The sequence below is a fragment of the Elephantulus edwardii genome, unplaced genomic scaffold, assembly GCF_000299155.1.
Source record: "Elephantulus edwardii isolate Elephantulus edwardi_28Jun2011 unplaced genomic scaffold, EleEdw1.0 scaffold00053, whole genome shotgun sequence".
Classification (NCBI taxonomy): domain Eukaryota; kingdom Metazoa; phylum Chordata; class Mammalia; order Macroscelidea; family Macroscelididae; genus Elephantulus; species Elephantulus edwardii.
Genome location: NW_006399803.1, coordinates 15,345,909 through 15,364,182, shown reverse-complemented (window position 1 = coordinate 15,364,182; position 18,274 = coordinate 15,345,909). Strand labels below are relative to the sequence as shown.

The window sequence follows — 18,274 nt, the reverse complement described above, 5'->3', positions numbered from 1 at the left end:
TATGACTCTATAGAAACAATTTTAAAACAATGATTAATGAAATTGTTAAAATCTGAGAAAAATGGCTTGAACTTTTCCCCTGGCTTCAACTTTTGGTGAGAAAAATTAAAAATATACGTAAGACACAGCCACTACACTATCATTGAGCAATTCTATATTCTGTTAAACACTATTAAAAAATTATTTCCCTGAGGGAATAAGTGCCCATTGGCAACTTAAAGAAATTGTTTTTTGTCTACTTTGACTAAAATTGTTAACTTATTATGTAAAAGCAATAGTGTGAAATGTAATGTCTTTTTGTTTGGAATATTAAATGAGCAAATAAATATGTTGAGATTGTTTTAAGTTATTCTAATGATGTTTCTGTTTTGTTCTTGTCTATTTATTTGTCAACTGTGTTCATGCAATGTTACTTTTCTTACTTAATCTTTAAATCATTTTGTTGTTGTTGTTATGCACCGTCAAGTCGACTCAGTGTACAGTAGCTCTGAACCCTGGTTCTTCTGAGCCAACTTCATCGTCTCTGACACACCTATTCCCATTATCCCAGTCACTGAGTCAGTCCATCTCATCCAGGGTCTTCCCCCTGTTCTGTCCCTCTACCCTTCCAAACATGATGTCCTCCTCCAAGGACTGGTCCCTCCTGGCCATGTGCCGAAGTATGTGAGACAGAGCTTCAAAATCCTTGCCTGAAAAGAGAAACTTTATTTCATCCTTTCCTAGACAGACCTGTGTGTTCTCTTTGCAGTCCGTGGTATGTATGTTTAATACTCTTCTCAAGCACTGCATCTCAAAGGCATCGATTCTTATTCAGTTATCCTTAGTCATTGTCCAATTTTCTGATGCATAGCAAGTAATCTCAAAGACCATAGCCTAGGTCAGGCACACCTTAGTCTCTAGACGTCATTGCTCTTCAGTATTCTGGAGAGGTCCCTGACAGCAGATTTTTCCAGTGCAGTTCATTTTTTGATTTCCTGGCTGCTGGTACCAAAAGTGTTGATTGTGGAGCCAAGCACACTGAAGCTGTTAACAGTCTCAGTCTCTTTTACATCTATCGTGATTCTGCCAGTTTGCCCAGTGGTGAGACTCTTTGTTTTATTGATGTTGAGCTTCAATCTATATAGAAGGCTTCAGTCCTTGACCTTCTGCAGCAAATGCCTTAGGTCCTCTTCAGTTTCAGCAGACAAGGTTATGTCATCTGCATAACAGACGCTGTTGATGAATCGTCCTCCAGTCCTGATGCCACATTTCTCCTCATAGAATTCAGCCTCCTGGATAATTTCTTCTGCATATATAGATTGAAAGGGTTTGGAGATAGGATGCATCCTTCATTTTGAACCATACAGTGTTTCCTTGGTCAGTTCTGATTACTGCCTCCTGGTCCAAATACAGGTTTCATATAAGCACAATCAAGTGTTCTGGGATTCTTAGAGTTAGCCACAGTTTGCTGTGATCCACACAAATGCCTTTGCATAGTGAATGAAACACAGACATTCCCCTGGTACTCTGCTTTCAAGTATGATCCATCTAATATTGGCTGTAATATCCCTAGTTACTACTAAGTAAATATTAATATGCAGGAAAAGATTTTATGACTTTTAAATTCATCTAGTTTAAACTCATCGGTCTAAGATATTCTTGAATAAGAACAAGTGTTTGAGACAAATCTGCATCATTTTAAAAGAAGACATCAGAATCAATAAATATTCCTCATTTTTATGAAGGACAAATAATATTGTACTGCATTGTTTTTCCCCCTTCTCCCCCCTAATTTCAGAATGAAATAACATGCTGAGGATGGCACAGGATAGGACAGGGTTCAATTCTGTTGTTTATAGGGTTACTGTGAGTCATACTCAGTGGCACCTAAGAACAACAACTTCATAATGTATCTTGACATTGCTTTCATATTAGCATATCACTTCTTCATGCTATATTTTACATTATTATTTAAATTATTCCTTTAGGTCTGTATGTGTTTGTCTATATGTATAGGGCACTCTGGTGGCCAGTAAAAATATGGTAAGAATCTGCATTGTAATCCCAAAGGCACACAGTTCAAATCCACCAGATGGGCAATCTCCCATGCAATTCACTGCCTCTGAAAACCCACTGGAGCAGCTAAAAGTTGGTTCCAACTCAGTGGCTCACAATAATATATAGATATAGACATGCACGCACACATAAATGAGTAATATTTTTCCAGCATATTGTTTATAACCTTAGGTGTTCATAAGCAAGGGGAAAAATCTTGCAGGATGTGTACACATTTCAGATTTACTGACTAATACCAAACTGCTTTACAAACTGGTTTATCAATATACATTACCACAAGTAATGGATACTAGAACCTGTTTCTTCACTGTCTTCTTAAACAGAACTTTGTCAAACTTTTTAAAATTTGCAGAACCACAAGAAAGGTACAGGTGGAAATGATGGATTTATACTTTCTGAAAAGATGCCATTAAGATTAATTTTCATCTCAGTAGGAACCTAAAGCTCTTTTTCTGTCTTCACATGGTAACTGCCAGCTCTAAAAGTCTGATTTTAGGATACATATGATGCCTCTACTACAGTTTCTGTAAAATATCGACTGAGTGAAAAAATCCAGTAATTGAAATTTTAATGTATTATCAAAGAAGTTTACTTGCATTTGAACAGTTTTTAACATTCTAGGTGAATTTCCACTAATATGTAGATATCGATCCCAAAAAGACAAACTTTGAAGGTATTAGCAATATTTTATTGAATATATTAATTGACATCTGGTTAATAAATAAAAATAATATTTGATAACTTCATTTGTAAATATTTTTAAAATGTATTTTTGTTTCCCTTTTCCACAGGTTTGAGTTATAATTAAAACATGTTAAACTTTTTATATTCAATTATAAAAAAATAGTAAAACAGTAACTTTTGTAGACATTGCATTTGTCGTGGTGAATCCTGGCAATTTTGCTTTCACCTTAAGATGTAGAGTATAAACGTTACACAAAATAGATGGTAGTTTTGTTTTTTAAAAAAGTCCCAAACACTCTACCAGAATTCTTTTTTAAAGCAAAATAACATGCTTGGTTTGTGTGATTATCCAGTCAGCAAACATTCCTACTTATACTGCCACCCTTCTTTCCTGAGGCTGATTATGTGGTACAGTCCGTAGTCTGCCGGGACTTCATTAGTGCTCGCTTCAACTGTTCAAAGCACACAAACATAATGACATTCCAGGATGCGAGTCGTAAGAAGGAAGGCACGAACCTAGAATAAGTGCACATCACCGTTCTATTAGTTTGACATTCTTAAAGCTCTGAAACAAGCATATTCTCAAATGAAGATGAATGATACTGACGGTATCATTCATCATTGTGAAGAATGTAACTTTTCATGTTTCTCTCCACTGCTCAAAATAGTGTTCTTGATACCCTTGAAGAAGTGTTGTCTTCAACTCAACTGTTTAGGTGTTAATTTATTTGATAATCAAAACATTATCAAATCCTGTACAATTGACTCCAGCTTGTAGCCAAGAAATTAGTTCTACATATATTATGGCAATACTTGTTCTTAGAATGTCAAAACCAAAGCCCCCCTCAGGCTTATTGCCAGAACTAAGAACTGACCCTCTAGTGTGTTTTGCCATAGTGAAATGCTTCAAAAGAGGTCACCAGTTATAGTATCATTAGATAAATTATTCAAGACAGCTGGCCAGTCTTCTCCCGTGTGGTTTATAACCTCTTAACACCCACTATGGTGGGTCTGCTATGAATTGGTTTCAATTTGATGGCTTTTAATGACAACCACCTATAAAATATTCTCCCAGAGAAACGGTAAGTGGTTAATGCTTAATAGTATATCCATTTTAGGCCAGTTTTATATTTGTGGGAGCCTTTTGTGAGCTCTGGTGGCCTAGTGGTAAGAAGCTGTGTTGCAATTCCAAAGAACTGTGGTTGGAATCCAGCAGTTGCTCAGTGGGATCAGCCTTTTATATAACATATATAATGCATTTGAGGCCATCTGGTGGCAGAGTCCTTAGTGTGCTGTTCTGCTAACCCACAGGCTGTGTGTGTCTGCCAGTTTGAATCCACCAGCAGCTTCATGGGAAGAGGATGGGCAGTCGCCTCCTCTTGAGAGTTTTAGCCTTGAACACTCTATGGAGGGCCACTGTGAGTTGGAATCAACTGAATGGCAGTAAGTTTGAGTTTATAGGTTAAAAAAAAGTTTTAGAATTTTTCTTAAAATAATACTTTACCTCTTATCTCCTATAATCTTTGTCAAGTATTTTAATAAATTGTTATTGTTATGGGCCATTGAGTCAAGATCATGCTGTTCTTTCTTAGGAAGGAAGTTTTCAATATCATAGTTATTTGTTTTGTTTGTTATGAAGGAAAATACAACATAATACTCTCATAATATCCAAACAACATTTTCTGCATCAATTTCCTAAGTTAATGACAATGATTTAGCTCTATTATTCATTTAACATAATTCAAAAGAATAAATGAAACAAAATAGTACAAATCAAATCCGGTTTTCTTATAATCCTCTATTATGTTTCCCCTCTTTTTGATAACTCTCTTGCCTCTTGAAGGCAAATTATTGTTTACATTTCAACAAGGTTGGGGAGGAAAAGAGGCCATTGATTATCAATGAGGCTCTGATTGAGGTTGAAAAAATTATCCAACTATCAGAGTTTGGTTTCATTGGTTGTTTTTTGGGTGGGTTTTTTTCTTGCCACAGTGGAATTACTGAGTTGGACAAATTTGTGGCAAGGGAAAATAGATCACTAAGTAGACTACATATGCTTAGGCTGGTAAGCTTAATGTCATTGTTAGTTAAAATGATATTTCAAGGCACACAGATAGTTCACGCATAAGAGAATCGCCTACCCTTTGAAAAAAGCAGGCACTCCTTCCTTGGTGAGCATGGCCATTGCACACTTGGGTATACTTGCATAGTGTCCTGGTGGGGAATTTATATATCTGGTTTTCACCACATCTGATGGAGAAGACATAAGTGTTGCACAAAATCCAGCAACAAGAGCAGAGAGCAAGTGGCAGGGGACATCATCTGAAAAGAATCAGTGAAACAGGGCAACATCAGGTGAGAGAGCTTGTCAGTTTTTAGTTATTTGTCAAATCCCTGAAGCCCAGTTTGTTCGTAATTGGTGATCATGATAGATCATCTCAAAAATATATGAAGGTTGTACTTTCACTTACTTGAAAAAAGATGACAAACAGCACATGGCTCAGTGAATTGTAAACTTACAGAAAATAACATGTCAGGTTTCTCTGTGCTATCAGGTCCTAAAACAATGCCTGACAAATATGTTGTTACTAGGTGCCATAAAGACAAATACAACTCCTCGTGACCCTATGAACAACAACTCTGAACCTTGCCTTATCCTGTGCCATCTTCACATCCTCTGATATGCTCCAGCCCATTGTTACAGTCACTATATCAATTCATCTCCTCAGTCTTGTCTTTCTCGGAAGCTCATCCTTTTCCAGCATGATGTCTTTTTCCAAGGACTAGCCCCTCCTGATGGCATCCAAAGTATGTGAGCTGAAGTTTCACCAAGCTTGCCTCCAAGAAGTATCTTGGTTGCACTTTCTCTAAGATAGACTTGTATGTTCTTTTCTAATCTATGGCATTAAGCATGTAGTAGTAGTTCTTTATTAAATCCCAGTCATCGCTTAAAATATTCAAATGCCATTAGAAACTATTGGATATTATTTTTAGGAATCTACCCTATATGTCTTGGAGAAGGTGCAACCAGAGTGCTCCTTGGAGGCAAAGATGATAAAGCTTTATTTCACATCCTTTGGGCAAATTGCTATTGCTCTTGTTGTTCTTGCTGGACTATTCCTTGGAGAGGGAAATTAGGTGGAGGTATGGTGAAAAAGAGACCCTTAATCAGGTGGATTGACACAGTGACTGCATAACTGGCTCAAGTATGCCAGAGATCATAATAGATGACGGCGCAGGATAGGACAGGGTTCAGATCTGTTTTTCATACTCAGTTTAACTGCACCTAACAACAGCAACACGGAATGACACAAAAGACATCAAAGAATTCCTTACACAGCTAACTCTTCTAAACAGTGCATGATGGAGTCACTGAATGGGACAAAGAAATGCCGTGGTAGTATCGTCGTAGGAAAAATTCCTAAAACTTGGGTATTTCCTTTTCATAAAATCATGCTTAATGTTTGAAATTACTTTTTGAAAAAGAAAAACCAAACTATTAGCATTCAATAATATATTCTAATGTGGCAAGAGAAGTACCAAGATAAATTATAGACATGCAGGCCTGTTTGTTAAACAAAATAGAAGTTACCTGCCAGGATGTTGTTTTTCACAAAGGTATCCTTCATAACGTCATACGTTACTAGCTCTGTACAATTGATGATGATACTTCTTACAAGATTTGGTGTAGTCCCTGGAAGGAGAAAATGTTTAATAACTCCTTTGCATGATAAGGTGCTAATTACAATTGTGTATTTTAATAATAATAAAATTATCTTTGAAGTTCATTACCTTTCCAAAGACCTCTCAAGGTTTCTGTTGTTGCTATAATCCTGTAAGCATTGTAAGTCCCGGTGTAGCGTGGTTTGGGACCATGGAGATGGCTTTGTGCTTGAAGTCTAACCTTCACAACCTCTGTGGGTTGCCCAATGAACACTGCCACTCCGCCTGTTGTTAAGCCAGCGCAGATCCTGTTTCCTAAACTAGCTGGTACTATTTGGAATGGGAAAAGATTTATTAAGGTTAAAAGAAGAAAATCAAGACCTAAAATGCACCAATACACCTTTTACTTTTCAGAGGTTAGTGTTTTAGACCTACAATCTTTTCTCATGTGATTAACTGCCTCTGAAAACCCCTCAGAGTATCAGCTAAGTGTCAGTTCTGACTCCATGGTCCAAAACAGCAACATTTCTTCTACTTCCCTGAGTGTTGATCATGTGGTAAACCATAGCAAAGAGAGAATGCTTTAGCTGGAAATGAAAAGACTTTCAGAGAAAAAAAACCCAAACCATAATACCTACTTAAATAATCACTTGGTTCTTTTATTCTGGTTCTCAGTATTCCTAACTAGAAGGATACCTCTCTCACTGATAATTCTTCAATGATGATGTCAATTATTGAGCCTCATGGTCTTAAGAACAGCCCACGAGGACAAACTAGACCCAAGGAGGTAAAAATGAAAAGAAATTAAGAAAATGATTTTTCATTCAAAATTTTGAAAATCTGTCTTATGTTACTTAAGGTCTTTGATAAAACTACAAATAGTCTTGGAGCTATTTACAATTAAAAACCATAATTTTACAGAATAGCATTTTAGTGTTTTCCCTCTAGTGTAATTTTTGTTGAGTATATTAATTAGGTACTCTGTATTAAATATGCAATACTTAATGCTATGAGGTAGAAGTTATTATCCTCTTTACTCACAGGAAACTGAGTATTAGAGGAGTTGGGTCAATACACAAGATCTACTAACTATTTGAGGCTTCTTCATGCGAAGCAGAACAGCCATCTATACTTAGGAGAAGTAATGATCTTACGTGACCTTCTTGGCAGATTTCAATACTTCTTTTTAAAGAACCTCTGGATGACATGAATATAGAATAGTTTATAACTCTTCAAATTTGTATTTAAAACTACACAGTAACATACAAAGTGAAGCTAAGTGTCTATAATTAAATTTATTGTTTAATAGCAATTACCCTCCATGGACTTAGCTTTTAATTCTGTTTGCTCATGGTAAAATGAATATTTTATAATAATAACAGTTTCTTTATAGAGTTATGAGATTTATTGGGGGGAGGAAGTTTCCTTTTCTGTGTTTTTAATGAAAGTTTAGAGACAGGTTCCATTTTTTTAATTCAGTGAATTGTAAGATTTAAATGAAATAATATCCATAAAACACTTAACCTGGAATATACAAAATACATACAATTGCAGCATTTATACTATGTTTTTACTGGTTGTTTTGGTTGGGGTTCCCCTCCATCATACTTTTAAGGACCTGAGTATATTCTTCCTTCAGTGATGAAATTATAACCGTTTGTCGAGATAAAATTATTGCAATTATCTCTACTTTTGGCTTATGTAGTATTACCTTGATGTACTTTTGCTGCGTTCTAATCTCCAGCCCTTTCTTGGCCATCCAGACTCCTCTTTCTTACCTCATGAAGCCCTTGGTGAGAATGGTGTTATTCTTTGTCATGTATTCTCCTGATCCTTCCCCACCTGCTGTACTCTGGATTCCACACCAATCACTCCATTAAGCATATTTTTTGGTCAGGAAACCCATAAGCCTCTCTTTGTTAGGTCTAATGTCCACTTTTGCACTTTTTTAAAAACTTTATTTCTTGTGCACCTCTCTATGCCACTTTTTTCATACCCTCTCTACTCCCAGAACACTTGATTGTACTTATGCAAAACCTATGTGGACCAGGCAGCAGTCGTCAGAACAAACCAAGGAAACACTGTAGTTCAAATCAAGAAAGGTATCTGCCAGAGATGCATCCTATCTCTATACCTTTTCAAACTATATACAGAACATATCATCTAGGAGCTCAGCTTTTTGAGGAAGAATGTGGCATCAGAACAGGAGGAAGACTCATCAGCAACCTGTGTTATGCAGATGATGCAACCTTGCTTGTTGAAACTGAGGAGGACTTACAATTGCTGCAGAAGCTCAAAGCCTGCAGCCTTCAATATGGACTGAAGCTCAACATCAAGAAGACAAAGGTTGTTACCACTGGGCCAATTGGCAGCATCATGATAGATAGTAAAGAAACTGAGATTGTTAATAGCTTCACCATGCTTGGCTCCATGGTCAACGCTCTTGGTACCAGCAGCCAGGAAATCATACAAATTGCATTGGGAAAATCTGCTTCCTGGGACCCCCCCCCCCAAGTACTAAAAAGCAGTGATGTCAGTCTAGAGACTAAGGTGCATCTGTTCCAGGCCATGATCTTCACAATTACTTGCTATGCATCAGAGAGCTAGACAATGACTAAGGATAATAGAAGAAGAATTGTTGCCTCTGATTTGTGGTGTTGGAGAAGAGTATTGAATAGAGCATGGACTTCTAGAAGAACTAACAGATTCATCCTGGAGAGGGTGAAATCAGACTTTGGATGCAAGGATTTTAAAGCTTCATCTGACATATTTCGGGCATGTTTCAAAGACAGACCAACCAATGCTGGAGATAGATGCTTGGAAGGATGGAAAGACAGCACAAGAGATGGACTGACTCAGTGACTGGGGTAATGGGGGTAGGTGTTTCAGAGACAATGAAGTTGGCTTAAGATAGAGCAGGATTCAGAACTTTTGTACATAGGGTCGCTATGAGTTGCAAGTGATTCTGTTGTTGATTACTGTCGAGTCGAGCACTACTCATAGTGACACTATGATCAAAAGGCCTGAAACCTTTCTATAACTAATTATCGTTATTTCTTCAAGTTCATAGAGTTTCCAGAGACATGTGGTTTAGGAAGTGGATGCCACTCCTTCTTCCAAACCTGTCTTAAACTGGGAGTTCCACCAAATACTGTCCACCATGGGTAGCCGTTATGACATTTGACACCCCCCAGTGACACAAGGTTCAACATCACAGAAAACCCAGATTAACTCAGTACAGCAAATTGACAGAAAAATGCTGTACAACTTAGAAGAATGTTCCTCCAAAAGATAAAAAACACCAGGCCCTCAGTTTCAACCAAGTTTTAAATACAACGGCCCTCCTTATATATATATAAGCAAAAGGCCTGAAGCCTTTTTATAACTATCATTGTTTCTCCAACTTCATAGAGTTGCCAGAAGTGAGTGGTTTAGGAAGTGGATGCCACTCCAGCTTCCAAACATGAATCAATCTGTTTTTGTTTGTTTGTTTGTTTTTTAAACTCGACAGCATGTTACAACAACCAATCCCATTGACTTTACTTGCAAATCCCTGGAATCTATCACAGATCTTTCTCTTGAACTCATATGCCTATACTTACCAAACACTTGATTGAGCTCGTGAGAAACCTATACATACTTGGACCCAGGAGGCAGCTGTCAGAACTGTACACTACATAGAAATACTACATAGTTCAAAATCGAGAAAGGAGTAAGTTGGGGTTGTGTGCTTTCACCATATCTTTTCAATCTATACGTGACTAGATCATTTGGGAGGTTGTATTTTTGGCAAGAGGCATGTGACATCAGGATTGGAGGTAGACTCATCAGCAATCTGCCTTATGCAGATGACACAAACTTGCTTGCTGAAAATGTGAAGGGTCAGAAGTATTTTCTGCAGAAGGTTAAGGACTTTAGTCTTCAGTATAGATTGAAGCTCAACATCAAGAAAACAATGATTCTCATCAATGGGCCAATTGGCAGCACTACGATAGATGGAGAAGAGACTGAGACTGCTAACATCTCAGCTTGCTCAGTTTCACAATCAACACTCTTGGCACCAGCAAACAGGAAATCAAAAGACTCATTGCATTGGGAAAATCCACTTTCAGGGACTTCTCCAGAGTGAAGAAGGGCAAAGATGTCAGTCTAAAGACTAAGGTGTATCTGATCCAGGCCATGATCTTCGCAATTACTTGCTATGCATCAAAGAGCTGGACAATGACCAAGGATGGCAGAAGAAGAATTGATGCCTTTGAGTTGTGGTTGCCAGAGAGAGTACCGAACAGACCATGGAATACCAAGTGAACAAACATGTCTGTCCCAGAGAAGGTGAAACCAAGTTGCTTTCTAGAGGCAAAGATTTTGAAGCTCCGTCTCATATACTCTAGGCATGTTGCCAAGAGAGACCAGTCCTTAGAGAAGGATATCATGTTTAGAATGTTAGAACAACAGTGCAGGAGAAGATGACCCTGCGTGAGATAGATTGACACAGTAACTGGGGTAATGTGGGTAGATATGCCAGAGACAGACTGGCTCAGGATAGGGCAGGGTTCAGAGCTGTTGTGCATACATTTGCTATGAGTCACAGTCAACTTAACGTCAAATAACAACAAAGGAATTTCTACATCTCTTCCCTCAAGGAATGGCTTCTTTATTTAGAGACAAAGAAGCCATTGTATTTCATACCTTTTCTTTAGTCCTTATTTCTGGTTTTCACCACATTCTGTGAACTGTATTTCCCAAATCATTCCAGTCTGTGTGTTCCTTTCCTTGCCTTTTGCCATTGTTTAGGTCATATCTGGATCATTTCTTCCTTTAGAATAAAATGCTTCTGTCTGTCCCCTTTTGCTACACATCCTCTATCCTGCAACCGAAACAGTCTTTTGAAAATGTCAACTTGCTTATACTACTCTTCTACTTGAATATTTTCATAACTTCTCATCACTTTAAGGATACAATCCAAACTGCTGAGCATGGCGCCTACAAAGCCTTTGTCACTGGCTCCTCCTGCTCTCTGCCTTTCTCTCTTCTCTCCAAAAGGACCTTTTTGTGTTTTTCCCCACTCCTGAGTCTTTGTTCATGGCTTTCGCTCTATTTTAAGGTCATTTCTTTTTACTTCACCAAGATCACCTCTACTGGTCAATCAAGAATCAATCAGGGAAATTTTCCATGACTGTTCCCTCAAGGCGAGACTAAATATTCCCTAAGATTTAAGTCCACTCAGAGGTAAGTTGGAAGAATGGTTCAGTCTCTGCTGTGAAAAATCAGTCACTGAAAACCTTACGGAACACCATTCCCTGGCACACATTCTCTGCTCACCATGAATTTCAATCCATTTGACCACAACCAATCTGGGTGTTGCCAATATCCCATAACTATCTTTAATGGCACTTGTTGATATACGTTAACCTACTGACTTATCTTTCTCCCCACAGCCCCATACTCTGAAACTACAAGATCCTTCTGGAGAGAATCTGATATCTATATATCTAACACAGGGCTTGACACATGGCAGCTTGATTTTGAATTGAGTAGGTGTAAAAACTGCTGCCACAACATGTCACATTAATCTCATGCCTAACATATTTAGAAGTTGGTCATGTCAGTTACATTGAATAAAGCATTGAAGTGGACAGTTTTAAATCCTTCGTAAAATTTCTTTTTTGCTGCACATATAAATATTACAATGTAATGTTCAGAATTTATCTTCAATTTTTGACCCTGTGAGAATAAGTTTAAATTTACATGTTTATAAAAATATCATTTATAAGTTGTCCCTTAAATCTGTCTTCTATAAATATTATTCAAAGCAGAAATAATTAAATCTGCTGAGACAGTAATTTAAAACTAAAAAAAAAAATACCCAACAAAACAATCGCCCACTATCATCATGCCAATTCTGACTCATTGTGACAAGGTAGAGCTATACCTTAGGATTTCCACCAACTGCAGGCTTTTACAGAAGCAGAGGGCTTTATAGAAGCACACTGTTGTTTCTTTCACCCTTAGAGCAACTGGTTGGCCCAAGCTCCAACCTTCTGATTGGAAACCAAATGTTTTAACCACTGCATTACCTGGGCTCCTTAGTCACTTAGGATATTTCTTTGTATCTGTAGCGTTATCTCCTAACTGGTTTATCTGCTCTGCATGAAGGAGTCCAATATTTTACTGTATGAGCTTGTGCATGTTACTTGACTTCTCTGCTACTCGATTTCCACTTTGGAAAACACCTGTCATCGAGTTGGCATTGGCTCATAGTGGTCCTTGCTGATGGATTTGAACTGTCAGAGAGGTACCACATTTGTATTAACAGCATAACTCGCTGTCACTCCCTGAGGCTACACCTGGAGTACGTATGTATGGAGTGATGTACAGAATCGAATGGAAATTGCTGTAGCAGTATGATTCAGTGATTTAGAGCCTGAGCTCAGAGGGCCAAGACTGCCAGAGAGCCTCAGAGGTTGGAACTCTACCTATTTTTGACCTTTGGCAAGTTACAAAACTGTTCAATGCTTCATTTTCTCCATTTGTAAAAGTAAAAAGAATGATAATATCTTAACTTTGGTATACCGGAGACACTGAGAACAGCACACTGATAGTAAGCTGCCTAATAAATGCTAACTAAGCTGAAAATGCCATCTGAAAACTGCTGTGCATCTGAGAGCTGGACAATGAGTAAGGATGACAGAAGAACTGAAGCCTTTGAGTTGTGTTTGGAAGAGTACTCAATATCCCATGAACATCCAAAGAACAAACATGTTCTTGGAGAAGGTGCAGCCAGAGTGCTCCTTGGAGGCAAAGATGGCAAAGCTTTGTCTCACATACTTTGGGCATATTGCTAGGAGAGGGTATTCCATGAAGGACTATGTGCTTGGAAAAGCGAAGGGCCAGCAAAAGAGAGGAAGACCTTCAACCAGGTGGATTGACACAGTGACTGCAGCAATGGGCTCGAGTGTGTCAGAGATTGTGAAGATGGCACAGGGTGGGCAGTGTTCAGATCTGTTCATAGGGTCACCATGAGTCATGCTTGACTTGACACCACCTAATAACAAACTGAGAAACTCAGCTACTGGAAACCTACGGTTTTAATTTGACATACCTGGAGTCACCATGTGTCAGAATCAACAGAGTGGCAACTGGTTGGTTTGTTTACTAGGCTGAAAGGAACACTTTAGGATACAGGGAAACTCAAGAAATAGCCATTTCTTTTTCCTCCTCTCCTCAAATCCACTACATTTACATCTACTTTCTGCTGTGACTCTCTCAACATTGGAGACCTTAGTAAGGAACATCTTAAGGAGAATGATCTCCTGTTTTTTTTTCAACTCTGCTCTCAAGGACTGCTTTTCTTCTCTTAAACCCATAGATTCCAAACTTTGTTCGCATGGTCCTCCCAATTTCTTGCTATTTATCAGAGAGCTGGACAATGACTAAGGAAGAAAAATCTATGCTTTGAGTTGTGGTGCTGCTGGAGAAGAGTATTGAACATACCCTGGACTACCAAGAGAACAAACAGGTCTGTCCTAGAGAGGGTGAAACCAAGCTACTCCTTGGAGGCAAGGATTTTTAAGCTCTGTCTTACATACTTTGGGCATGTTGCCAGGAGGGACCAGTCCTTAGACAAAGACATTATGTTTGGAAAGGTGGAGGGCCGGTGCAGGAAGAAGACCTCAGGTGAGATAGATTGACACAGTAGGGTAAGGAGGGTAGGTGTGTTGGAGACAGACTGGCTCGGGACAGAGCAGGTTTCAAAGCTGTTGTGCATAGGGTCGCTATGAGTTGAAGTTGACTGGACAGCACATAACAGCATAATTGTTCTTGTGTGCACCTGGGACTATTCCAACTCGGTGACACCCAACAACAAGAACTATCCTGCAAAGCTGCTAGGCTGCACTCTTTATGGAGGAAGTTGTCAGGTCTTTTCTCTCAAAGAGTGGCTGGTGGTTAGCCTCTGAGGACTTAACCGCTTTACCACCAGAAACTTCCTGTGAAAGTTTGCTCTAACAGATTTTCTGTGCACCACTCTAAGAGAGTCTTCACTGAACAGGACTGGGGCAGTTCACAAGTTTGGTTTTTTTTTTTTAAAAAAATACAATCTGGCAGTTCACAAGTTTTACTCTTTTAAACAAGTTCCTCAGGGGTTTCTGATATGCATCATCATCATCTGGGTTAAACTACTGTTTCTAGATTAGTTCAGTGATTCACTGGGTGGTTTTAAAAATAATAAACCTGCTCCTGAAAATTCCATTTTTGCACTTTTGCCAATCAGAATCAATCTAATATTCTACAGGCCAACTTTAAATATGATTTGGCAGTAGTGAATATGAAGGCCCAGATCCTCCGTGTTACATTTTTCTAACAGTACCGTGACCAATGCATGTGTCCCCAGCTCTCTGGCCCTCCCGGGGACACTTGCTACTTACCATCTTTCCCTTCGGTGAAGTACTCCTGGACCGTATCATAGAGGCCGATCCGAAGGGAGGCAGAGCTTATCTGGCGCTGAATGCCAGCAGGCAGCCCGCTGTAAAGTTTCATTGGCCCTTCTGTTTTTGCCAGAGTGGTGATTGTTCCCAAGACGCCTTTATATCTGATTGGGCTGGAAATTGGGCATTCTCCTTGGATCTGGAAATCAGAAAGGTACAGGTCAAAAGGAAGTGAAATGGAGAGGATCCTACTCCCCGGGAAGTATGTGGATGGTACACAAGGTTAGCATGCTTAGCTGCTAACCAAGAAGCTGGAGATTGAATCCATCCAGAAGCACGTCAGAAGAAAGGCCTGGTGACCTTCTGAAAAACTAGCCACTGAAAACGCTGTAGACACAGTTACTCTGACACACATGATGAGGTTGCCAGGAGTTGGCTTACGGTGTTAGAAAACACCTGCTTCGGGCTGTCTTTGGCAGAGACATTTTCACCTAAAATTGTTCTTCCAACATGTTTATGTTTTGCGTTTCTTTTTATTCTCGGCAATAGCTTCGCTCCCCTCCACCCCCACAATATAGGCTCATGTGTGTAAGTAATAGACTGATGACAGAGTACTTGACATCCCGTGCCCATCCACAAATGATGCACTGGATACGTCAGTTGGAAAAGTGTCCCTGAAGAATCATAGAAGGAAGAGGCTTGTGAACACAGGACACGATGTCCTTAGCTCTCAGCACCTTTGCTTTTTAGGGGTGTAGCACTGAACCCATTCTCCATGACCAGAGTGGTTCTTCCGTTAATCAGGGATCAAGTTCCAAATTTCCCACCTTAAAACATCCCTTCCTGTGTCATAGTCACATTCTTTTACATCACATTAGCCACCTGTATTACTTAACAGAAATGACCAGGGTATCAAAGGGGCCCATACAGAGGGCGTTTCTGAATGTGGAGACACCGTCAGCCTCGCCTCTTACCTGGAGCCGAACTTTGGCAGTGTCCAGCGGGAAGGTGGCCACGTCCGCCAAGCAGGCAGACACCCCGGCTGAGAAGATATTCACCCCCATGGTGGGGTGCACGTCGGAGGAAGTCAGGCCCACCATCTTCACCAGCAAGGCAGAGCGAGGAGCCGATGCGAAGTGTCTTCCCTCCTGCGAGCCTGGGGTCAAGTGGGAGCAGCAGCCTCGCGCTTTCGGTGGTCTTTCGGTGGCGGCTGCAGCCTTGGAGTGGGTGGTCAGCTGCAAGCCAGTGAGGGGGCCAGCGACGTCTCTCTGCTCCCCACCCTTGGGCCACGAGGATCCACTGCTCCCAGCAACTTATATAGCCCTTCTGGCCGCCCTGGGGCTGGACTGAGAGAGGTCACTCAAGAGCCAAGAGCCGATCAAAGGAGCGGACAGGGGCGTGCCCCAAGGCATCCGCCCCTCCCACTCTCCATTCTAGTTTGGCGCCTTCTGAGCTGCCTTTGCACCCCAAAGCCCAGAAACTGCACCTCTTCATCTGTGTTCCGCACCCCGTGAATCCGAGACCAGCGCCCCACAGAGGGCCCCCAGCGCGGGGACACGCAGGGCTTCCTAGTCTTTCAGCCCCTTAGGCTGCGTGCGGTCCTCTGGGCGGGCAGCAAGTGGGGCTCTGTCAAACAGACCTCAGATCCCACCCAGCCAGACCTCTAGGAGGGGAGAGGGCGCGCTCCTCTTCTCCTTCCTGTGACTCTGAACCTTTGCTGGCACCAGGAGCCTTCTCCTTTCCCCTTCTCTTCTAATGCCTTATTCTCCCAGTTTTTTGCCAATCACCAAATTCAGTCTTGGAGAGATCGCAGACAGAAACGAGCGACACCCTGAGCTTTTAAAAGAAGTCTTTCTTTTTTTTTTTTTTTTTCCTTTGGACCCACTTTTTAAAAAATTTATTATTAATTTCAATGAAAATTTACAAAGACTTTGGATTTCCATTCATTCATTGTTGCACTTTTCTCCCCTCCCAAAATGTCTTTCTTTTTTTTTTTTTTTCCTTTGGACCCACTTTTTAAAAAATTTATTATTAATTTCAATGAAAATTTACAAAGACTTTGGATTTCCATTCATTCATTGTTGCACTTTTCTCCCCTCCCAAGCACAGTCTCCCTAGTACACTACCCTCTTGGAAAAGTAAAAGAAAAATTCTTTCATTGTTTTACAAACCCTCCCCCAGGTCTACTCCATTATGCAGCCTTCACTCTGGACTCCTGTCATGACAAAAATACCTAATCACATATCCCTTTTAAATAGTTTTCTCCCTCATCTGTTTTAATGCAGTATACAGTATAAGAAATCATTTTCTTTTGATCACATCTTTTTGTGGGAGGAAGTCAAATAGTAAACTCCTAAAGCACACTATACAGAGTGAGGCTCATTAGCACCTTTTTGTCACATTTCTTAGGGAGGTGATATGGAAAGGACACTGGCAGGTCTTGCTTGGCTCTAGGTACAACAGTGCCCCTTAGCAGCTCTGCGGCCCTGGACAAAGCATCTTCACCCAGGCTTGTGTTCCTCACAGTATAACTGTGGCTGGAGTGGCTAGTTCTAAAATCCAGTTACTTACCCTCAGTGATAAATTAAGTCTTGCATTCTCATTCATTCTCTCTCTCTCTCTCTCTCTCTCTCTCTCTCTCTCTCTCTCGTTGTGGAGTAGGGAGGTTAGCCTAGGAGTCAAGGGCTTTTCACACTTCCATCTGATGCTTTTATTCTTTTGATAATATTTTCAAAAACTCTGCAAAAAGGTAGTGGGAAGTCATGGGAACAGAAGGAGGAGAGAATGGGGAAAGAGCAGGTCCAGCTTCCAAAAACTTCTTACAAACCTTGATTCTTTGTTATCGAATACATGTTCATGATTTACAAATTGCTAGAACCTAGCATAGTATTTAACATCCTACTTTAAAAAAAAAGAATCCATGAAGTCAAAGGGTCACGTTCTCCCAGGCTAGAGGAATAAGCACAAAGTTCCTAGAGAACAATTTCCAAATCCTTCATATGCAAGGATCGTGTGGACTGTTCTAGAGGTCAGTCTTGAGAGACTTGTGAGGGAGGAAGTCAGATGTGAGGGACTTCCTGAAGAGGTGAATGGTGAAGGTAGGGTAGGCTTGAATAAACCGAGAGGAGTAGGGAAGTGAAAGGAGGAGATAACGAATTTTCTTCTCAGCAAATATCTATTAGAATAAAGCACAAATGAAGCAGTTAAGTTGTATGTATTAAAAGTAAAGATGTTGGGGGAAAGAGTGGTGAATAGATGGGAATGTGTTCTGTTGGACTGACTGAGAAATTGTATGACAAGGAAGAAGAAAGAAGAAAAGAAATTGCTAGGAGTTAAGGCTTTAAGCAGCTAAATGAAGCCGCATGAGAGAAAACCCTAAACATCTAGTTTGAGTACAAATGTGTGTCATTCCTTCATGCCTGTCTAACACTTGACACAGGGTAAAC

At 40.0% G+C, this 18,274-nt stretch overlaps 1 protein-coding gene across 1 annotated transcript; it reads right to left on the bottom strand.

The window, feature by feature from the left end:
* Positions 1-3,140: 3,140 nt before the first annotated feature.
* Positions 3,141-15,928, bottom strand: UCP1 (uncoupling protein 1 (mitochondrial, proton carrier)). Its single transcript, XM_006887020.1, has 6 exons — positions 15,803-15,928; positions 14,829-15,027; positions 6,532-6,732; positions 6,332-6,433; positions 4,881-5,061; positions 3,141-3,255 (listed from the first exon to the last, which is right to left on the bottom strand). The coding sequence occupies exons 1-6, from the start codon at positions 15,926-15,928 to the stop codon at positions 3,141-3,143; spliced, it is 924 nt and encodes a 307-aa protein (XP_006887082.1).
* Positions 15,929-18,274: the final 2,346 nt, after the last annotated feature.

What these genes read in the sequence shown, in the direction of transcription:
- UCP1 (XM_006887020.1), bottom strand. Translation starts at nt 15,928, where the DNA reads ATGGTGGGCCTGACTTCCTCCGACGTGCACCCCACCATGGGGGTGAAT. An exon ending in CTTCACCGAAGGGAAAGATG is followed by an intron (nt 6,733 to 14,828) that starts GTAAGTAGCAAG and finishes CATTCCAAATAG; the next exon opens with TACCAGCTAGTTTAGGAAAC. An exon ending in GTGCCTGCTTTTTTCAAAGG is followed by an intron (nt 3,256 to 4,880) that starts GTAGGCGATTCT and finishes CACTTATTCTAG; the next exon opens with GTTCGTGCCTTCCTTCTTAC.